The sequence below is a fragment of the Physella acuta genome, unplaced genomic scaffold (assembly GCF_028476545.2).
Source record: "Physella acuta isolate Inbredline_101_S28 unplaced genomic scaffold, ASM2847654v3 ptg000862l, whole genome shotgun sequence".
NCBI classification, from domain to species: domain Eukaryota; kingdom Metazoa; phylum Mollusca; class Gastropoda; family Physidae; genus Physella; species Physella acuta.
Genome location: NW_026732379.1, coordinates 96,548 through 119,977, shown reverse-complemented (window position 1 = coordinate 119,977; position 23,430 = coordinate 96,548). Strand labels below are relative to the sequence as shown.

At 34.8% G+C, this 23,430-nt stretch overlaps 2 protein-coding genes across 16 annotated transcripts in view; both read left to right on the top strand.

Annotated features, from left to right (window-relative positions):
• The window catches only part of LOC131952259 (E3 ubiquitin-protein ligase MYCBP2), an 85,467-nt gene extending 75,127 nt beyond the window's left edge, over positions 1-10,340 (top strand). For all 14 annotated transcript variants that reach the window (XM_059314841.1, XM_059314840.1, XM_059314829.1 and 11 more), the window contains 15 exons: positions 398-517; positions 906-1,052; positions 1,582-1,833; positions 2,216-2,487; positions 2,902-2,983; positions 3,294-3,413; positions 3,610-3,717; positions 4,288-4,416; positions 4,615-4,741; positions 5,176-5,285; positions 5,628-5,819; positions 6,776-6,883; positions 7,901-8,110; positions 8,681-8,954; positions 9,321-10,340. In XM_059314841.1, the coding sequence (XP_059170824.1) occupies positions 398-517; positions 906-1,052; positions 1,582-1,833; positions 2,216-2,487; positions 2,902-2,983; positions 3,294-3,413; positions 3,610-3,717; positions 4,288-4,416; positions 4,615-4,741; positions 5,176-5,285; positions 5,628-5,819; positions 6,776-6,883; positions 7,901-8,110; positions 8,681-8,954; positions 9,321-9,436 (2,367 nt within the window). In that variant the 3' untranslated portion in view covers positions 9,437-10,340. The remainder of the gene's footprint in view (positions 1-397; positions 518-905; positions 1,053-1,581; positions 1,834-2,215; positions 2,488-2,901; positions 2,984-3,293; positions 3,414-3,609; positions 3,718-4,287; positions 4,417-4,614; positions 4,742-5,175; positions 5,286-5,627; positions 5,820-6,775; positions 6,884-7,900; positions 8,111-8,680; positions 8,955-9,320) is intronic.
• A 3,176-nt stretch (positions 10,341-13,516) lies between these two features.
• LOC131952266 (protein zwilch homolog) lies at positions 13,517-21,676 on the top strand. 2 transcript variants are annotated; one of them, XM_059314855.1, is made up of 5 exons: positions 13,517-13,606; positions 17,817-18,404; positions 18,665-18,823; positions 19,350-19,504; positions 19,902-21,676. In XM_059314855.1, the coding sequence occupies exons 1-5, from the start codon at positions 13,567-13,569 to the stop codon at positions 20,787-20,789; spliced, it is 1,830 nt and encodes a 609-aa protein (XP_059170838.1). In that variant the 5' UTR covers positions 13,517-13,566; the 3' UTR covers positions 20,790-21,676. The 2 variants fall into 2 exon arrangements, with proteins under 2 accessions (XP_059170838.1, XP_059170839.1); XM_059314856.1 differs by having other exon boundaries at positions 13,521-13,606; positions 17,787-18,404.
• The last annotated feature ends 1,754 nt before the right edge of the window (positions 21,677-23,430 follow it).

The window sequence follows — 23,430 nt, the reverse complement described above, 5'->3', positions numbered from 1 at the left end:
ATCATAGCCATAAATTGTTAAACGCATTCACCTTAGTTTAATATGAAAACAGTTCCACGCTCCCTCCTCCCCTCACCTAAATCACGACCCCCCCCCCCCCCAACTCCACTCACACACCTTACACAATCCTCATGAAACAATGTAACTGTCCCCCACAGATCCTGGGCTCTATAGACAATGTCTCCCCCCCCCCCCCCCCACACACACACACCTAATCAAACACTATAACTGTCTTCACAGATCCTTAATTTGTTCCCTCCCCACCCCCTTCAACCTAACCCACACCTAAGCAAACACTGTAACTCTCCCCACAGATCCTGGGCTCTATAGACAATGTGTCCCCTTTCCCACCCCCCCACCCACCCACACCTAATCAACCACTAACTGTCTTCCACAGATCCTGGGCTCTATAGACAATGAAGAGACAGAGCTGGAGGTGAAGAAAGGAGCAGCTCAGATCCAGCAGGACAACTGTGAGGCTGAGACTCTCAAAGTCTTTAGAATTCTCACCTCTCAGGTACATCTTGTGTGTTGTTTGTGTTTGTATAGTTGGTGGTTCTGTTTGTGAAACTTTTTTTTGTTTTTTGTAGAAGACTTGTTCGGATTTGTAGAAAATTTGCCTTAGGTTTGTCTGGACTTGTTCGGATTTGTAGAAAATTTGCCTTAGGTTTGTCTGGGCTTGAAAAAACTTTGATGTGTTTGTAGAAAGTGTGTTTTTAGAGGTATTTTGCATATCTATAGAAGATGTGTCTAGGCTTGTAGAAGTTGTTTCTTTTTTTTTTAATATATTTAGCTAACTATTCTGATGTGAAATGCAATGAAATTTGTCAAACATTTTTAGCTACCATTGAACTGTATGTAGGTATGAAATATGCTTACATTTACCAAGTTCTCACACTTTCCAGGTGTTTGGTAAACTTGTGACAAGTCCTGAAGACAGTGAAACAGAGGAGGACAAGCGTGAGGACAAGGCTGACGGGGACAACGACCTCAAGGAGCACATGGTCAGCATTCTATTCAGTCGCAGCAAGCTATCGCATATGCAGAAACAGGTTGGTGTTTCCTCTCTGTGTTTCATTGGTGAATTGTTTTTTTTTTAATTGATTTAAAGCTTATTCTTAAAATTTCTTGTACTAGTAAATATAGCTTGAATTATTTTTTATAATTGCTTTAAAACTTTTTCTTGGAATTTCTTTTACTAGTAAATATAGCTTTTACAACATGTTTAAATATATTTGAATTAAGTATGTACTTTAAAAAATAACTGAAATATAAGGCAATAGTATAAAAAGTCTTTTTCTTTTAGGTTTTAAGTGTAAGTAAAGTTACCCTTTTAAACCTGGTGGTCCATGGGGCAGATGAAGTAGAGTTCCTCTGTCTCTTTAACCCCATATGAATATACTGTGGTCATCACTATTCCTGGCATCCTGTACTTTCCCTAATGTTAGTCAGGTACCCATCAGAGCTGGGTGAACTCAGTTAAAATATTGAGGCTTTTGGGTTAGCACTTGAGTGTGTAAGGTTTAAGCCAATAAAGATTTCTCAAGTTTCCACTGCTTTCAACTATAATCTTCATTATAGGTGTGCAACCACATAGTCCAGGGCATAAAGAAAGAGGCCTGCAAGATGAAAGAAGAGTGGGCGCATGCCCTGTTGCAGCCTGCCGCCACTGAGGAAATCCACGGGTCTGATGTCTACTGCTTCGAGCTGGTCTCCATGGTGGTGGCCCTCAGCGGCTCCAGCGTGGGCAGGAAGTACCTGGCTCAACAACAGGACTTGATCTATGACCTGTTTAGTTTGTTACACACTTCCACACCTAGGATTCAAAGACAGGTGAGTTGGTTTACCTGGTGTAAAATTTGACTTGATTTATGACCTGTTTAGTTTGTTACACACTTCCACACCTAGGATTCAAAGACAGGTGAGTTGATTTACCTGATGTAAAATTTGTTCCTGCATATTTTTAATGTCAGAGCTTAACTGAAGCTGGTTTTAAACTTTTTTCAGATGACTTAACAATCTAGATTTTTTTTTTTAAATGTCTTTCAGATCACTATGATTTTAATACCATTGATTACAAATTTTCTTTGATTTGACTATAATCTTAAAGACATTGATTAAAAATATTTTTCAGGTCACTCTAATCTTAATGAGTAATTCAGAATACTTCTTTCTTATTACTATAATCTTAATAACATTAACATTTTTCTTTCAGATCACTATAATCTTCCGAAGAGTTTTACCTTGGGTGAAGCCCCAGGTTCTGGCACCTATCCTGTCCATCCCCTGCCTGCCCCCACCTGACTACAACATTGTCGGGGAGTCCGAGGGGGACTCTGACTTTGACCCGGACGTGCCTGGGATCCTGGATGTTTTCCTGGCCTGTGTGGCCAAGTCCCTGAATGTTCAGATGAAGATAAAAAGTTCCGGGCCGTCCAAGGTGTGCACCACACTGACCATGTCCCAGTGTCTTGAGGACTCGGCCAAGTGAGTGAACACCTGCACAATGGCAGTGTTGTTTGTTTGTTTGTTTGTTTGTTAGTCTGTTTGTTTGTGACTATATAAAAAATTAAACCATTTTTTATCAAACCAGTTTATCTTCTCAAACCAAACATTTTTTAAAAATTCAATATTTCCGATTTGTCGCTGTGGTTTATTAAAATTTGTTAGCAACGTTAACCTTTTGCAGATTGACTATTTGAAACAAGCTTTTATTTAATTCACTATAGTAAGTTTTGGGTCTTATTTGTTTGTTTTAAACTTAAAATATTGCCTGTATTATTGTTCATTGTCTTTTTAAAGATGAGTTCACAGTTTAGATTGACTATACAAAGACAGTCGTTTATGATATCCACTATATTAGGCTGTGAGTAAAGTGTTGTTTTGTCTTAAATTTTCTAGATCTGCCCGCTGGTGGATGAGAGGTAAAATGGACACAGGTCTGGCTGCAAGCATCATGGAACTGGTCAAGGATATGGCTGCTGTTAGTACTCAGTTTTTTTTTTAAATGTGTTGTTTTATCAACCGATTGTCTTTCTGATTTAATTTACAATGGCCAACATTATCTCCTTTTTCAAAACTACTGTTTGATTATGACCATCTGTTCACAAACACATTATTATGAGCCTATTGCCTTTTTTCTTCTTAATTTAATTTACTATGGACCAACATTATCTACATTTGCAAAACTGCTGTTTTATTGATCAGCTGTTCACACACATTACTCTATTTTAGATTTTTTTTAAATAAATCTCTTCTTTTTTTTCTTAATTTGTTTCTTTTTTCAATTGCAGGGAAAGTTATCTGAAGCCTGGGCTATCAACACAAAAGCTGCCATAGCTGAAGCAATCTTGAATATGACAAAACTCAATGAGAGCCACAGGGATCCTCAAGTTTGTGTTAAAACTCCTACGGTAATTTGTATTTTCTTGTTGGTCTATAACTAAATAATTTTAATACATTCTACAACAGATTAAATGTAATTCATCTCTGGCTTTTGTTTTGTATTTTACTTGGTAAAATTTTGTATTTTACATTCTTGAATAGTTTAAGTATAAACTCATCTCTTGTTTAACATCTGTTTTTTACTTGGCGACTTGATGATTACAGTTGTGGCTGGCCCTGGCTTCATTGTGTGTACTGGACCAAGATCATGTGGACAGGCTGTCCTCTGGAGAGTGGGTGTCCAGTCCTGACCATCAACACGGACAACCAAGGGTGGGTATATTGTAGTGGTCTGTGAATGTGTGGAATATCTTTAGGATAGTAAGTGTAACAGTAGATGGATGTTAATTTTGACCATTGACAAACCAACTCATGTGCTTTATAACTATGCAGTATTTATAAACTTTAGTTCATTTATGAATGCTGCAAAGGACAATAAGCTGATTTAGTCAACAGGATTATTTCTGTGGCTACATCATATTAAGTAATTTTGTGGCTAACACATCTCCAAGCTAATCCAGGTCCAAGTCAGTAGAACGTCACTGTGTCCACCCAGCGCTCTGATGGGTACCTGACTCATTTTCTGGGAAAGTAAAGACCGCTGGGCATAGTGCTGACCACATTATCCCTTCATATACCGAGGTCAAGAAACATTATCAGCTCTACTTCATCTGCCCATTGAATCTCTAGGCCTAAAGAGGATTCTTTACACCACCAAACTGTCTTTTAACTTTAATTGCTGACAGGTACTCATTGGAGCTGGATAGGACTTGGGGACTTATGTTAAAACAAATTTTGTATTAACTAGTTGTAGTAAATCTTACATTTCCTACCAACCCTCAGCCAACCTGTGACAACCATGATGACAGTGTCACCCCTGCTGTCATCTTGTGCACTGACTGTGGCAACTTGTGTGCTGAGTGTGACCGGTACCTCCACCTGCCCAGGCGCATGCGGGGACACCAGAGACAGGTCAGTCAATGGCTTTTCACCTCATCTGAGATGTATTTTTTAAGTTATTAATTTTGCTCTTTATTTTTGTTATTTCTTGAGTTTATTTATAAAAAATGTTAGATACTTTATTATTTTAGAATATATATCTCAAAATAAATGGGAAATTTAATTTGTTTTAAAAAATCATCCTTTCTGACTTACCTTATCACCCAATAGGTGTTCAAAGAAGAGGAGGAAGCTATTAAAGTGGACCTGCATGAAGGGTGTGGCCGCATCAAGCTGTTTTGGATTATGTCCCTTGTTGATTCTAGGACATTCAAAGCTTTGGTGGAATTCAGAGAAGGTTGGTTGCCATGGTTTCCATTTTAAAAGTTAAGCTTAAAATTTAAGTTAAATGTTAATAAAATTGCACTATTATTTCTTAGTATATGTGTTTGATTTTTTTAAACCATAAGTTTAAAATTTTTGGCTGAGTTTTCTACCTGGTATGCCATCAGCAAGTTCTATGTATGTTCATATAACAATATTTTTAGTATATAAACAACACACCCATTAATTTAAAACCTCAAGAAATAAGTAAAGTTTTTTAAATAGTTTTATTTCTTTTTTATTTTGGTTTAATAAAAACTAAGTTAGACTTGCTATTTGCAGCTTACATTTGTTGTATTAATATTTAGAATGCTTTCAATATCAAACAGTGCATTCTTTGTTATTAGTAAAAAGGCAAGTAATAAGTAAAGACGTGTGTAGTCTCATCATTTCTAACTTAATCCCCAGGTAAAGCTTCCAATGCCACTGTTGGGCCTGGTACCTGCCGCTTCTGTGGACGGACCAGTAACACAGGTTTACTGGCCATAGGCAACGTCTGCTCTGATCCTGACTGTCAGGTGAGTCACACACCCCTCTGATTACTTCCTTCATACCTGAAGGCTAGTCACTTAATTTACTTGATCTCATGTAACTTTGGAATTAAAAGTTACCTAAATATAACTGTTTTAAAAATTATCTCTAAATATTAGTTTTTTATTTACTATTTATTGCCAAGGACTTTAAGCATTAGTGGTTGAAAGCATAATATAAAAATAAGACTTTTTTCAACCCTTTATTGTTCAAAAACATTTGAGAAATAGAGGGCTCAAAACATAATAAAAAGTAAACATATTAGACACTTTTATGACATTTTTTTTTTAAAATGTATTTTTTTTTAAATATTTTAAAAACTTTTGCAGGAGTTCTCTAAAAATGCTTGCACCAAAATTCTTCCATGTGGCCACCTGTGTGGAGGTATAGCTGGGGAGGATCCTTGCCTCCCTTGTCTACACAGGTGCCGTCCTGCTGACCAGGAGCAGCTGAAGCAGGATGCTGATGACATGTGCATGATCTGCTTCACTGAGGCCCTGTCTGCAGCTCCTGCCATTAGGGTAGGTGGATCTGTTGGGGTATCACAAGCACTCTTTCAGGTTGGGTGCTTTTTAGATTTTTTGTGGATTGTCCAACTAATAGAATCTGTTGGTGTATCACAAGCACTCTTTCAGGTTGGGTGCTTTATAGATTTTTTGTGGATTGTCCAACTAATAGAATCTGTTGGTGTATCACAAGCACTCTTTCAGGTCGGGTGCTTTTTAGATTTTTTTGTGGATTGTCAAACGAATAGAATATGTTGGGGTACCTCAAGCACTCTTTCAGGTTGGGTGGTGTTTAGATTTTTGTGTGGATTGTCCAACTTATAGAATCTGTTGGTGTATCACAAGCACTCTTTCAAACTGGGTGCTTTATAGATTTTTTTTTTATAGAATCTGTTGGTGTATCGCATACACTCTTTCAGGTTGGGTGCCTTATAGATTTTTGTGGATTGTCCAAATTAATAGAATCTGTTGGGGTTTCATAAACAGATTCCCAGAAAATGCACAACAGAAAGATAGAAACATTAGCAAAAACAAATTCATTATATACTAATACAGTTCAATTTTGTCATATATCGTGGAAAGATACATTATACTTGTGGAAATTCCTTGCTAACATTTTTTAGTTATCTATACAATTGTCTGTTGCACAAATTTCTGTTGCGTATATTTCTGGTCACTGCCTCAAGGCCTATCTAGAACAAACTATAATGCAACAGTTGTTTCTATAAAAAATTGTACAGCACCTAGAAACAACTGCTGCATTATAGTTTGTTCTTACATGTACAAAGGCTATGGAAGTAAATCCACAAAGAAAAACAGGCAGAAATTTGACAAGTTGACATGTACTACTTAACTGCATTGGAGGAAATCCCTTCCAACATTACAATTGAGAAATAAGAAGAAAAGTCCCCCACCTCCCCCTCCCCCTCAACCTTGGTGTGAAGATAACTCAACCGTTTATTCCTCCTCAGCTCTCCTGTTCCCATCTGTTCCACCTGCACTGCACCAAGATCATACTCAGCAAGCGCTACATTGGTGCCCGCATCACCTTTGGGTTCTCACTCTGTCCTATCTGCAAGGTGAGCTCATGCTACAGCTGCTGATTGTATACTTTGTTTTATTTAGTGATGGACTGAATGACCAATTTGTTTTATTTAGTGATGGACTGAATGACCAATTTATTTTGTTACAGCTGCTGATTGTATGCTTTGTTTTATTTAGTGATGGACTGAATGACCAATTTATTTTGTTACAGCTGCTGATTGTATGCTTTGTTTTATTTAGTGATGGACTGAATGATCAATTTATTTTGTTACAGCTGCTGATTGTGTGCTTTGTTTTATTTAGTGATGGACCTAATGATCAATTTATTTTGTTTCACTTCTGATTTTATACTTTGTTTTATTTAGTGATGGACTTAATGACTAATTTATTTTGTAGCAGCCTCCGATTACTTAGAGCACTTTATTCTTTGTTTTACATCATTAAACAGCTAATTTTGTTTTGCTCTTGGAGGATTGATTGAAAGGCCATTTACTTATATTTATCTATAGACTAGGAAAACTTACAGGGATTTAAAATTAGTCTATTTAATTAGACCATGAGGTAACATACTTTCTTTATGTGAAGCTTTAGTAATTGATACAGTTGTAAGAATGGTAGTACATTTTTTTTTCAAATTTTTTGGAGGATGGTAATATGTTAAAAGACATTATAGTTTTTTTAAAAATGTTTGTGTGTGCCTGTGGTTAAACGTTATGAAATGGATGGGGCTTAGTCAATTTTCACAATAAAAGATATTGTGGTGTAAGATAAGGGTGGGGGGAGGATGTGGTGTGCAGGGCATAATTTTGTGAGTGATTTTCAATGTACGATGCAGATCATCTAATTATCTCCTAATCTTGGGAGAACAAAGTTAATGGCCATTTTTTTCCATTTACTTTTATCTTATTATCATTGAATATATTTATATATCTTACTTTTAATTAAATTTAAAACATGTTCCCTATCAGAAAACAATATGTCACAGTTCATGTAACTTCAGATACAGATTATAAAAATTCAAGATGTAAAATTCTGTTAATTCTTTTATCCAGACTACAATAGATCACACAGCATTGAAAGTTCTGCTGGAGCCTATCAGAGCTTTGAAAGAAGATGTGAAACGTAAAGCATTGATGAGGCTGGAGTACGAGGGCTTGGACAAGGCCGAGGCTATAACCACACCTGGTGCCAGGTTTTACCAAGACCCAGCAGGTTTTGCCATGGACAGATATGCTTATTATGTCTGCTTTAAATGTAACAAGGTCAGTTCTGGTAGTACAAGATCATTTATGATTTCAAAAGGTTAATTAGTTTTTAGTGTTACTTGGTCAGTTATGGTAGTACAAGATAATTAATGTTAATTTCAGTTTTTTTGTGTAACAAGGCCAGTTACAGTTTAAATTTCATTTAAGCTCTAGACCCTCTAGGTTAAATTATTAAGTTATTGTCATAAAATTTTTTAACACAATCTTCTTTTTGGATATTTATATTTTTTACTGTAAAATATGTTGACTTGTGACAGGCTTTTAGCATGGTAGTCTAAAATGGTAGAATCTTCTAGCTGTTCAAAAAGTGTCTATTTTTTATATTTTGTAAGATAAGCACAGGAGTAATTTTTTTTCACTGATTTTGTTTGTTAAACATATTTGGATCATATTAAGCTTATTGAATAGTCAAGATTTTGCTCATTAATTAACTACAAGTAAAATATAATGTTGTAATTGTTATATATATACATATATATATATTTATACACACACACACATATATATATATATGTGTGTGTGTGTGTGTATATATAAATATATAATATATATATATTTGTTATTTAGGCATATTATGGTGGTGAGGCCCGGTGTGATGAAGCCATTGGTGGTGGTGATGACTTTGACCCATCTGAGCTGGTGTGTGGCGCCTGCTCTGATGTGTCCCGGGCCCAGATGTGTGCCAAGCACGGAGCCGACTTCCTGGAGTACAAGTGTCGCTACTGCTGCTCTGTGGCTGTGTTCTTCTGCTTTGGCACAACACACTTTTGTAACCCCTGCCATGAAGAGTTCCAGAGAGTGACAGCCATCCCTAAAAAGGACTTGCCACATTGCCCAGCTGGTAAGTGAAAAGATGGTTGTGATTGTCATGTTTTAGTTTGTTTTATCATGAATTAATTTGATAACTTGTACTAAATTGAGGCTGAAATGACTCATATATGTGGAAAATGTAGTTGTATCTAAGAATATAGATAGAACACTTGTGATTATATATGGTCGTTTATCAGAATGACCATTTAAATAAATCCGTACTCTTTAAATTTTTTTAATTTGCTTTTAAATTGCTTTTTTTTATTGTCAATTCTGGTGAAGTTTTTTTTTTCATATTTATAAATTACATCAGGAATAACTATTAACCAACTTATGGATTTAAAGGTACTTGTAAATCTGATTTTTGTAGTGTGAATAACCAATTTTGCTACTTTAGGTCCGAAAGGATTACAGATGGAAGGTGAAGAATGTCCCCTGCATGTGGTGCACCCCCCTACAGGAGAGGAGTTTGCTTTGGGGTGTGGAGTATGCAGAAACGCACACACATTTTAAAATCCCTGTGCAACATCGACATTAACATTTCCTGTCAAAACATACGGAAGGATCATGGGAAATTTTAGTTTGTGCTGGTAAATGACATTTATGAATGGAGTAAGAGACAAACTACCTACATGACGAGGATTAAGAAAAATGAATGAATCCAGAGAACATACAGACTCGACGGACAACTCATGATAAAATAACCAGCCAGTAAGACAAGCCCAGACAGTCCAAACAAACTGGTGTTGATATCTGATACCATCCAGTGATTTTAAAATTGTACACAGATTTACCAGACCTGTAAACATTTTTAACTTCCATACTGGTGAGTCATATAAATAAAAGGCGTGGATAACTTCCGTTCCCATCGTTGGGGTCATTTTTTTTGTATTTAAATCTAAATCATGCTCATTTAATCCGACTTGCCTCGTTTTTTTTTATTGGTTTCAACTTAAATTTCTGTTCATTATCTCTTTAAATATTGTTTAGTTCTATGTTTTGAGCTTTGCATTTAGATCAGCCAGAAGCTAGAACTCATAGTGAGTCAAGAGAGTTAAGTGTGTTCACTTCAACACAGTTCACTTGTTTTTCCAAACATGTCAGATTTTTGTCTATTTTTTTTTTGAGGTGAAATTATGCATTGTGTGTTCACCATGCAAAATATTATTTTTTGTATCATACCCTCAATGTATTTTGTAAAGGGGAGTTGTTTGTAAATATACAGTAAAAGATATTCTGTTTTTGGCTTATTTGCGGATATAATTTCCTTTTTTTTTTTTGGTTTACCATTTCATAATTCTTGCCAGGATGTATTTTACAAGTTGGTGTTAAAATCCTTGCATCTATAATCATAATTGTTGTTAAACCTTGCTGGTTAATATTTTGTTTATTCTTATTCCATTGGAGATTTTTTTTTTTAAATAATTCAAGACAGTCTGGTGAGATTAACTCTTTATGTAACATTTGAAGGATTTTTCCCAATTATATTATTAACAAACATTATTTTTACTGTTGGTTTGATCAGGTTCAGTTAATGCTAATATTATGTAGGTTTTTTGTGTGTCTCTTGGGCTTTTGTTTGATAATAATTATTTTTCTTGGTTCGTCTACCTAATTAATTAAAACATTAATGAGCATAGACAAGTGTTTGTAAAAAAAAAAAACATTTTTCCAGGATTTTTTATCTTTGGGTGTTTTCTCCACTTCCTGTTTGTTTCTGATTATCAACACACCCTTTTCTCTTCACTAGAGTTTACTGTCTTTTTTAGTTAGAATTGCATCATGTTTTATTCAAGCAAAATCAGGTGTTGGGGGAGGGGATGTTTTTTTAACCATTAAAAAACAAAGCAGGTAAAAGTTCACCACCTGTACACCAGTACTACATATTGGCTGAGTATAACTGCTTAAAGCTCTGTAGGTTACCTATAATCCAACACAGCTGTTGATATACCCAAGACTTTTAACATGTGACATACTCTGGGTCAAGAAATAGATTTAACATAAGAAAAAAAGTGTTTCTCTAATTTAAACAAAAAGATTTCTCTATTTTATTTTAAGAAAAAGTATTTCTCTATCAACAATATTAAATAAATCAGCTCATACTGGAGTTTTTGTTTTCTTGTCTTAATTTCTGTGTAATATTATCTCCCTGTTAACTAGAAACACCCTTGAACGTTTCTGTAAAAAGCCAGTATAACCTTACAAGGGAAGTAACTTACTAAGAGTTTTCAATCCATTTTTATTTCATGTTACAAGTGTATACAAATGTTGAGCCTTGTATGTGATCTAAACAGTCAATTTTTTTTCATTATATTCAATTTTTCTTTTAATGTTTATTGACATTCACTAAATATGTAAATTTATTACACCATTTTTAAAATATATTGTGTGATTGTGTGTTCAAGTTGAACACATACACAAATGTTTGTAAAATATGTGTACTGTTACATACATACACATCAGGTGTCATATATTTGAAGAATTATTATTAGAAATTAATTTTAAGTTTGTTTTTTTTTGCCAGAAATAATACGCTTGATTATTTCTGTTAATATTTTTTTGTTTCATGTTCTGGTGAACCTTTTGTTTAATTTAAATTTGTCGTTATGCTCTATAAATAACAGCTTCGGCTGTTCACACACAAAAAATGTACAGTGGAACCTTTACATTTGTGATAGCCTGTGATACCAGTTATTATAGAAAAGTTGTACACAACAGAATTATTAGTAAACAAATGTCACATGATCCCTCTTGTCACATGACCTGTTTGTATCTGATTTCCTATAAATAGTTGGAAATGAGAAGGTGTTGTCTGGGTGTATTGTTCTTGTTTGTTCTGTATCTAGAATCATTAAAATAACATTTACAACCATTGGAAATTTATGTGCTGTTTTAATACACTGATTTGAAAGAAATTTTAACGTCTTTCTTGTTTTTTTATTTCTCCTAATATTAGAAAAGTTGGAAGCAAACAATATAACATTTATAACACCATAGTTTATTATTTCAATATTCTGGTTACAATAACTTTATATTTGTTTATTTCGCTAATATCAGACTTGATAAAAAAGTAGTGTTAAAGATTACATTGATCACACTCTGTACCAACATGTCTGTCAACCCTTGCTATAGTCCTACTGAAGTCTACAGAGGGCAGGTATGGATGGTTATTATGAAGTGAATTGACATGGTTTGGGGCTGTAAGGGTTTTAAAAAAATAAAAGACCCTTGTGTTCCAAGTGTTTATTAAAGTTTATTTCATATCTAAAAAAAAATTAAATGTTGAATAGAAAAACCATTTGCTGCCAAAATCTTAATTTTAATATCTACTTCATATCTGTAACGGTAAGTTGAAAAAATGCTTTTGTGGAAATATTAATAATATATATTTAACAAATATATTTCAAATTTTTAATATAATAAACGAGACAGAAAATTAATCAAACTATGTACTATGTATGGAATGAAAATTAAGATGAAATCTGTATAGAAAGTCAGATAGCATGTAAGTTTCATTGTTACAATATCATTCAAGGACCACATATGTACTTTGCCATACAGAAAGTGGACAAATAACTTGAGGCTTAGGTCCTATTGTGTCACTTTCCACTAATCACACAACGAAATTTTAATCTAAACGGTGTGAAAATTTGCTGTCTTCACCTCGCAAAGTGTTTTTGGGACAGTATTAAGATTCTACTTTAGTAACTTTTTGGTACATAGTGAAGGAGTGCGACCTATCAAACCCCACCCTCTGATTTCTTCTTTAGCCTGGACTTGGCAGCTCTTTCACCAAAGGTTGGTGTCGCGTCTATAGTATATTGTCTGCAAGAAGAATCTGGAAGGTTTATCAAATGTAGAGTTTCTTTCAGGCATCTCTTGGGGGGGGGGGGGGGAGGGGCGAAGAATGTCTATTCACCGACTCCCGCCCCTCCCCCTCAACGAAATATAATGTATACTTTTGGCAGTGTCGTGTCCCCCCCCCCCCCCCCTCCCATCCCCCCTACACACACACCCTGGAATATTAACCACAATCGATAGAAATAAAGTAAAAGAAAAAAAAAATAAAGATTATGCCAATGTTAAGATTTGGTTACACTTATACTTCTTACAAAATCGGCTACAAACGCTTTAATAAAAAACAATGAAATTTTATATTTTTTTAACAATGTTATAAAATAATAAACTAAAACTAATTTTAAAAATACAGACAATATAGATCTAAGTATAAGTTTTGAACCAAAGAAAGCCAGTCCAACGTGAGCTAAAAAAAAACCTTGTAAATCTAGATCTAGTTATAGCCAAAATCCCGGAAGTAAAATTGTCTTATGTTAGGCTTTAACTATAATGTAAACCATTTTCAATTAATGAAAGTAGATCAAAAGCCTATGATGAAAAAATTTAAGCGGACTTAATATAGACTAGATCTAGATCTAGAATCTATTTTATAACAAATTGACGCTGTAAATTAGATCTAGAACTACATGTCTGAGGCAAAAAAATAAATAAATTTAAAAATGTGCAGAAAACCTGGCCAGCGTGTATTTAAAAATACGGCGGCTGGTGGGCCAATAACATCAACAACTAGCCTAGTAGATCTAGATCTAACAGTAACACTCCTAACAGTTCCTAACACCTTCACCATGGGTCCGACGACAAAACAATACGACGATAACAATGCAGGTGTTAAAAACAGATGTCTATAGACCTAGATAATAGACGTAGATCTAATATTTAAAAATTTCTAGGCCTAGGCCGTAATAATTAATAAATAATAAATAACTAATCTTGGGCTTGATCTAGAGATCTAGAATATATATTATATAATATATATTCTAGCTTAGCTAAGCTAGAAATCTAGACTCTAGATTAGATTCTAAACATGGTGACTTTTAGTTTTTGAAGTTACCGACTAGACCTAGGTCTACCAGCTTCATTTGCGCATACACCAAACCATTCTTTATTATTATAATTATTATTAATTAGTATTAGGCTAAGCACTGATGCAGTGTTTCTTTCAGACATTTTTCTCTGGTGGGTAGAGGGGGGGGGGGGGGGCAAACTCTGATCTTAGTCTTATGAAATCCTGCATCATCAATGATTTTTACACAAAAACAAACAGGAATAATTGAGTAATAATGAATTATTTACTACTGCATGACGAGTTTATTGATATCAAGGGTTCCACAATATAGAAATATGTAGCTAGTCTCATAACGCGAGTTGAATTACCTCCCCTGACCCGATTTTTTATGGCCACTTTCTAGTTCGTTTTTTTCGATCCCTGGCACTGTTGCTAAAAATAGCATTCGCGCAATACCATACGGGTAAATCTGTTTGGCGTCTGCTACACGTGATAGATCGTTGAATGGCCGACAAGCTGATATAAAAATTATTGCGACCGGATGCGATTTTCGTTGAAATTGAGCTAGATTTAGCAAAAGACAGCTATATTTGTGTAAAATATTATTATTTATACTTCTACTTACACAGATATTTTGATAACTGCAGTTCAGCCGTCCATTTTTCTTTTAAAATGTATCTTTAGAATTTCTGTACCTTTTGGCAATCGGTCAGGAGCATTTGCGCACTAAACCCACCCCCCTACGGCAGTTCCGATTTTTTTCCCAGTGAACTCGTACTGACCTCCCACATAGCTAAGATAGTACATTGATACTGATGGGAAAGCCTCTAAATCTGTATTCCTACTAGAGATCTAGAAATAAATCTAGATCGTGGAGTTTTTATAATGACTTTTAAATTGAATGTCTCCAGTTTAAGATTTTTTTTTTTCAAAACATAGCTACTTTTAGTACTATATTTAAGTATTTCAAACCCTTTTGGTAGTTTTTTCTTAAACTTAGACCTAGATCTAGTGATTAGATATCTATATTTTGTACTTATAACTTGCAGGCCTATTAAAATAATAATAAAACAGTTTGCTTGATAACTTCATTAGGTCATTTCATAAACACAAATGTTATAAACATAAAAATCACAAAACCATAGGTAATATCTGAATTCTGTAGCATACCTTACATTTAGGCTAATACTGAATTAAAAAGAAATTACATTAAGGCTTGAAATTAATACAACTTGTAATTAAGAAAGAAAGCTTCAATTCCAAATACTACAAGATATAATAACAAACAATGAAACAAATTCAAAGCTTTTTTCAACCCATTTAGTCGAAAAGATTTTTATTTTTTCCGATACTGACCAAAATAAGTTTTTAAAGCTTAGGCCTAATGTTTTTACAAACATAACTCAATTTTATTAGGCCCCTGTAAACATTAATTAAGATTCCTCTGTAGACAAAGCAATCTATTTGGCAGATGAAGTTCATGTTTCTTGACCTCGGCATATGAAGTGATTGTCCGTGTGGTCAGCGATATTCACAGCCGCCTTTACTTTTTACCTTTAATTTCCCCAATGTATATCAGGTACCCATCAGAAATGGGTGGACTCTAATTGAATTTTATTAAACAAACATTTTGATATAGGCCTAGATCTATAATCTATAACATTCCAAACATCTGTTCTGTAGAATTTACCTTTCTGCTTCCAAATGCGGTATTTTCCAATTGAAAATTCATCACAAAACATACAATAAATTATATAAATGGCATTTTATAAATTTATATAAACTATTTACTTGGTGTAAAAAAATGTAGGTATAAGCAAACTGATTTCAATAGTAAGAAAGAATCATGTCTTTTCTTGCTTACTAGCTTTAAAACAAGTGAATTTGACTTTTTACCTGCGTTTTTGGTCGCGTTTCTATATATTTTATTTGCGACACTAAAAAAATTATATTTAATCAACCGATTATGCTAAATTAATAAAATTGGTACTGTTGGATTGCATTTTTAAAGCTCTACAATTATATGCTATTCTTTTTATAATTTGAAGAAAATTGAATTTTTATGAGACTAACTAAAATATGGGTAATCTATCGTTTTGGGTACGTAAAATCGCCCGCGGCTATTTATGTACGAAAACGTTACCTCATTGTCAAGGCTTTAATAGAAGTATATTGTCATACTTTTGTGTCAAATATTGTAGATAAATGAATAATAAACCTAAATCAATGGCTAAATATATCGATATAGGCCAGAAATTAACTTTAAACAGCAGTGTCTGAGAGCAAGATTTGCTATATAAACAGCAGCCATTTGTAAAATAGAGTGGCTTCCCCCTGAATCTGGCGCTAAAAGCTTATAAAAATAAAACTTAGACAAGATGGCTGCTATAGTAAATATAGTAAATAAGCATGGTAGCATCTGTTGGAAACATCGCTAGTCTTCATTTATGACGGAAAAGTTTTAATTCAATTGTTTAAAAACAGGTACATAAATGAATCAAGGAAACATTTTTGAATTTTTTAAAACATAAATCTTCCTCAAAATGTGAAATAATTATTAAAATTTAAGGAGTCACCTGTTTTTCACATTACAAATCGCAGGCGATTTTACATACCCAAAACGATAGATTACCGAAATATGTTGCAGTTACGTGTTATCTCACTCCGACGTACTTTATTACTAGATCTATGTAGTATGTTGTGCTATCATATCAAATTTGATATTTTATCTACCAGCTGTGGCTGCTAGTTTTATCATTCAAGATGACAAAATCTGATCGCAAATCGAATGTATGTCCTTACCTTTGCCTGACACTGACTCACAGAACTCCTGGCGTTACGATTGAACCCAGGTTCAGAATCACTGGTCTAGATCTAGATTAAATTTATAATTTTGATAGATCTAGATCTAATCTAGATTTCATTGATTTAGAGTATTTAGACTAGAATCTAGACCAGGGGTCTCCAAACTTTTCAGCCCGAGGGCCGCATTAACTATCAAATATAAGTTCGGGGGCCAGAGTTTCTTCCAGGCATCTCTTCGGGGTGGCTGAGCCGCCCCCCCCCCCCCCCCCCCCCCCCCCCGAAGAACGCTCCACACACCCAACGGAATTTATATATATATATATATATATATATATATATATATATATATATATATATATATACAAATTTCAAGTGCCTCCCACCCGAGAAAAAAGTCTGAAAGAAACACTGTCGGGGACCGACAACCCACTCGAGGTCCAAGTTTGTTCTCAAATTGTTCGTCACGTAGGCCTACTTCATTCTAGATAAAGTTTGTATGTTGTTCCAAAATTTGAAAGGTACTTGGATGCAAAAGTTTTAATATTAGGAAAATCTTCCTTTGGCAAATACTTATAAAACCCACCCGCCCTTATTTTAACAAGTCTTTAAGGGGGTAATTTATTATTTACTTTATTTACTGGGTAACTGGCCGCATTTACTTCAATGGTATTTGCACTCATTGCTTCATTTTCCGTTTGTTTTGAATTTTTTCTCAGCCACCTCCAACAATTTTTTTTTCCGTTGACAAAAGGATCTCCGTGAGTCCGAGGGCCGGATGAGAGGACCTCGCGGGCCGCATCCGGCCCGCGGGCCGTAGTTTGGAGACCCCTGATCTAGACTAACAATATGGACACTAGAGTCTAGCTTGACTAAATCTTTATTCCAGATCTTTGTTTGAAGGCCTACATCTATTAAACACAATTTGTTAGTTAAGTAGAGGGCTATCTTCTATTATTTTAAAATTAATTGGCCTAATTAGATTTTAATAAAATAAATGGCTTTGAGTTCTCCCTGTATTTATAGATACCATTGTCATTTTGTAACTGTATGTAATGTCCTAACAAAAAAAATTCTTCTTCTTAGAATTGATGTTTGAAGTGAAACAAAAAAAAACATTTTATGTTGTTACTAATAACATAAATTGTTTTGTTTTTTTCTAGAATCCATTCTAGATATAACAATTGATTTTTTTAGTAAAGCAAATAAATTTGTTTTAAATTTCAGAGCATGCTTTAAAAATGGACCTGAATGGGGACTCAGACTTAAATTTGAACAGCTACTGTTACAATGCATTGCCAGAGAGTGTCCTGGCAACATTACGCTCTCTGCTCGGCCAAGAGTTAGGACAAAAGCCATTTTCCTTGATTACATTAAAGAACCAAAAGTCACTAAATGGATTTGTTGATGTTGAAGCTAATGAACTTTCAGCCTGTTCAGAAAAATCTATTTCAGTGTTTGATGACAAGAGTATCATGGGGTCACCCCTGAAGCTCCAAGCCATCGCTAATTTATCCTCCAGCCCTGAGACGTCAACACCCATTCCATATTCCATTAAGATCAGAAAAAATACTTTTGATCTTGGTTCAAAGTTGTCCCTCCGAGACGCAAAGCTACTTTTGTCTAAATTTAAAAAGAAAAAAGAGGCAAGTGTTCCGCTGATAATAGTCTTGTGTGATGGTGAGGACAGCAGGAAGACCATACTCACTGGTATTCACAAGGAGATTGTTGAAGGGAAAATGTTTGTGAAGACTTTTAAAGTGATGTGCAGCAGAATAAAGCAGTCTTCTATTGATGAAGTTTATGATAAGAAGGGTATGTTTTTATTTTTTATGCATTTTTGTTTTTCAAATTGAGTCAACATTTCTGTATATTTAAATTTGGCCTAAATGTTCTTAATAACAAGGAAATATATAACTTAAATTACTTTAATTCTGTTTCCTTAGTTGTTGTTTTTTTTATGTTAACGCTGTTGATTACATTTTTCTATAAATAAACTAATAAAAAAAATATTAACCCATTGAATATAGTTATTCAAAACATTTAAAACTATTCCTTACTTATCTACTATTAAGGTAAAAACTACCAGATGACAAGTCAGTATAAAATACTTGACAGACAAGATGGCCTGGGCTCTCTGTGCCTGGAAGTCAAGTGGTCAGATAACACTGGAAGCATGAAGCTGACCAAGCTGCAGTCAGCAGTGTTCAACTTGCAAGTTAATGTTGTCCCAGGTACAGTTATTTTACCCCTAGTTCAGCCTTTGCTCAGTAATTCTGTTCTGAATCCCATCAGTGTGTTGGATCGCAGGGCCGAAAGGTAGAGGGCACGACTGGTAACCCAAAAGTCTTGTGTTCAAATCTTGGATGAGAACCAGTGGGATATCTCTAAGGTCACCCAGCTCTGATGAGTACCTGACTTATGTTATGGAATGTAAAGGCGGTTGCGCATAGTGCTGACCACATTATCCCTTCATATGCCGAGGTCTACTTCACCTGTCTCATGAACAGCTAGGTTTGAAGGGGTAACCTTTACCACCCATCAGAATTATTTCATTTCAGTTTTTTGTTCTTGTTACTGATCTCATTAGTTGTGCTATATCCCCAGGCAGTGTACATAGCTATGTGTTTTAGAAGTTTTTGTTCTTGTTACTGATCTCATTAGTTGTGCCATATCCCCAGGCAGTGTACAGAACTGTGTGTTTTAGAAGTTTTTGTTCTTGCTACTGATCTCATTAGTTGTGTTATATCCTATCCCAAGGGAGTGAACAAAGCTCTGTGTTTTACCACCACTGCCAGCTGAAGAAAGTTGAAGGCATTGTAGAGGGTTTGAGGACTGGAGAGCTGCCAGAAGTCTTGTCTACTAAAACAGTTGATGCAGTCAAGCTGTTGAGGGATTTCTTTAATAACATTAAGGTTTGTTCCTTAAGTCTTCTGTCATGGTTTTGCAAAAAACCAATTATCCGTATTTGGCCAAGATTTTTCTTATGTGATACTGTCTTATGCTGCCGAAAATTCCTGTTCTTTGTACGCCATTTATTTTTCACTATTTATTTGTTGTTGCTTTTAAAATAAAAATATTTATTGCATTTTAATTTAAAGTAATACTCAATCATCTGCATTTTAATTTTAAAATTGACTTTATTTTATTAATTTATTATTCTAAACAACAATTTTAAAAAAGTTATGTCCCTTTGCTTGGCCATAGTGCAAGAAAAATTTCAGAGCCTGGACAGTAAATTGTTAAACAAAATCAAATACATCTTATAGTTGAATTTAACTTGTTTATTTTAGAAATATTTGTATATTTTAGCTGGGAATGACTGAAGCTCTGAGTCGACATGACAAACACACATGCATCTCAGGGATGCTGAGTGGAACAGCAAAACGTCTCAATCTGGAACCCAGCTCTGATAAAGATTTCTCTGACAGCTTGTGGGAGATAATCAGCCTCTGCTCAGACTACAAGCAGATAGTGGATTGTCTGAACCTGACCTTCTGTGAGCTCAGGAAAGGGGAGCTCAAAGTCTTCATCCACCGTGACAACCAGACAACCATAGCCAAACTCGTGCGCCAGTCGTACTCCGGCATCGCATCGTTTCCTCCCCTCTCTGGGAGCCTGATACTGCAGCTTGTTGCTGAGATAGGGATGGAGAAGATCAGAAAAGACTACGCCTCCATTTTTCTTAACAATAACCTGTGCACCTCAGTGCAGTGGCAATCTTTCTATGAAACTTTAAGCCGTCAGAGATATGAGATTGTGAACATGGAAGAACTGAACAGCCACTTGTTAACTGTGCAGTATGATATTCTAAGCAAGCTGCATCACTGCCTGGAAATACTCACCTTGATTGACTCATTCACTGAGAACCAAGACCTGACAGGATTCGCAAACACTGTTTTAAACACGTATAAAACATGCGACTTGGATACGTCGCGTACGTTCACGTTTCCTATCACAGCACTGCAGGCCAACCCGGAGATGAAGAAAGTCCCGGTCAGTTTTTTCAGGAGGGAGTCTGTTGTTAGGAATGTGTCGACCGTGGATTGTTGTATGGCAGATGTACCGGATGGTTTTGGCCTGTCAGCGAGCTTGTCTTCATCGGTTAGTTCCCTCAATGGGTCCTCGTTTTTTGGTGACTCTAGAGAGTTTGTTTATTTTAAGACGGAAGAAAATTTGATCTGTTTTGGAGAGAGCTAGTTTTTATGGTGTTTGAGTTAGCTACAATTTTTCATGTTGGTGACATGCCTTCTTTTGTGCATCTAAGTTCTTTTTGTAATTGTATAATACTATAATTTTATAATTATTTTTTTAGTAGAATATATTTATGAAAAAGGAACTAGATCCACTAGTTTACTTAAAACTTGTAAATACATTTTTAACTCTACTATTGTGTAAATTGTTGTGATCTTTTCACAAGTGTTACAAGTTTGGTGTTAACTTTGTTCTATTTGTTATAAAAGTGCTTTATGTCAAGTGGACACCAAACTTGTAATACAGCACCATAGTTGTATTTTTACAGGAAAGCTATGTTGCAAAATTGAAAAACATCTCCTACCCAAGTTCCCTCCCTTTAAACCCAATGTGTGATTGTGAACATGTTAGTGCCCTCCCTTTAAACCCAATGTTTGATTGTGAACATGTTAGTGCCTTCCCTTTAAACCCAATGTGTGATTGTGAACATGTTAGTGCCCTCCCTTTAAACCCAATGTGTGATTGTTAACATGTTAGTGCCTTCCCTTTAAACCCAATGTGTGATTGTTAACATGTTAGTGCCTTCCCTTTAAACCCAATGTGTGATTGTTAATATGTTAGTGTCTGTACTCCAGTGGTAGTTGACAAGCACAACTTTTATACATTTTTCTTTTCCAGTTCTTTTTAAAATGTCCATTCTCTTGCCTTTAAAGTTACACTTATTTGTTATTTCTCCTGTCTATACACTTGTTTATTCTTTTGTCTATATTCTCACTTGTCTATTCTTTTGTCTATATTCTTACTTGTCCATTCTCCTGTCTATATTCTCATTTGTCCATTCTTTGTCTGTATTCTCACTTTTATTCTCTTGCACCTATGCAATGCTATATTCATATTAAACATGTAGAAAACATGTATCATTAAATATAAATTTTAAAAATAAATTATTATAATACTGAGTTAGTTTTAAATTCATTTTGTTAAGTGAACATAAGTTCCATATTTTACTACTAGCTTTAAAAAATATCTTTTAGATTCTCTTGTTTTATAAGCTTTTATTTAGTTTACAATGTATTTTTGTTTGTTGGGTGGGGTAAATCTTGTACCTTCATTTTGACCCACTTCAAATGAAGCAATTTTATTCAAACTTTCCAGATACTCTGGTGACAATGCAAGAACATATGTTTTTAATCTAATTAGACATTTGGTTAGTCATTAAAATTTCATTTAAAAATTACTCAATTTAATAATAAAATGGGAAATCAGATCAAATACTAGCAATTGCTGTATCAGATGGCTTTCTATGGTGAATTGTTTTTTCAGGCTGAATGATTTTTGCCACACACTGAGAAAGGGCAGAGTATTTCTATTTAGATATTGCAAACTACTAATTGAAATTTTAAGGCAATAATTTATAGTTAAAGCCTATGTAGTGTCAACTTTAGTTGTAATGAATTACTAAGTAAGTAGAGGAAAATAAAACTAAATATAAAAACCTTTATAATATGCTTTAAATGCACTGAAAACAGGAAGAAAATCGTGATTTTTTTTCTCAATAAAATTTAAGGCATAATCGGCTAAAATATGTAGGCAATCTGATTCGTGGCCAAAAGAATTCACGTTTGTCTATTTCCATGCATTTCAAAGCTTATTGTAAAGATATTTTTTTTCACACTTGAGAAAGAAGCACAGCAAGCAGAGTTATCTTTCTTAGTACAGTAGAGTTGCCCACCTTGTGGAATCAACTTTATCGTTTGAAAAGACAAAAAAAAAATTCATGTTTGTGTGTACATTTGTGAAACACGACAGTCCTCATTGTATGATCGCATGAGACCAATAGTCGAAAATTTGACTTGTCAATATCTGGAAGTTTTAGGTGAGGGTCGTGTGGGTTTCTGGTTTGGTTCATAGCACGGGAAAGCAAATTGTCGCCTAAATAATCTGACAGTGTGGTCAGCACCATGTCACCCGAAGTGTGTACACTCAAACAACGGATTGTCTTTGATTTACAGAATGATTTTTGTGGGGGGGGGGGGGGGTGGGGGCTAAAATTTCCGGGGAACGGACACTGGTAAAATTATATATATTCTATATAAATTTGAATTCGTTCTGACGGGGGGGGGGGGGGGGGAGCGAAGAGATTCCTGCCTGGAATAACAATGTTATTCTAAGCCATTGGCGTGGTATGGTCAGCACTACATTGGCCTAATTGTATTATTAGTTCAAAGTTGCCTTAACTGACCTGATTATCGAACCTGTTTTCGAACTCAACAACCTACATGAAATCTCTCTTATAAAATCAAGTGTTGACATAATCTGAAAGGGAAATATAAAAACATGTTTAATAAAACATTTCTTAAAAGCCAAACAAAATTGTTACATTTTGTGACCGAATATTTTGACAAGAGTACTTTGTCCCTTTTAAATTATACTTACGTAAATCTATAACCTATGTAATATACAGGGTGGGGTATGAGGGGGGGGGGTTGAGTCAACCGACGCCTATTTCACACCGTGATTTCATTACGACACTTCAAGAATTTCTATTCTGAGATTGTATGGAGCATAGACGCCACTGGACCATAACCAAATCACGTTGCTACATGCGTGAGAAATAAAAGGTGTGTAAACTTTTTATCACGTGACT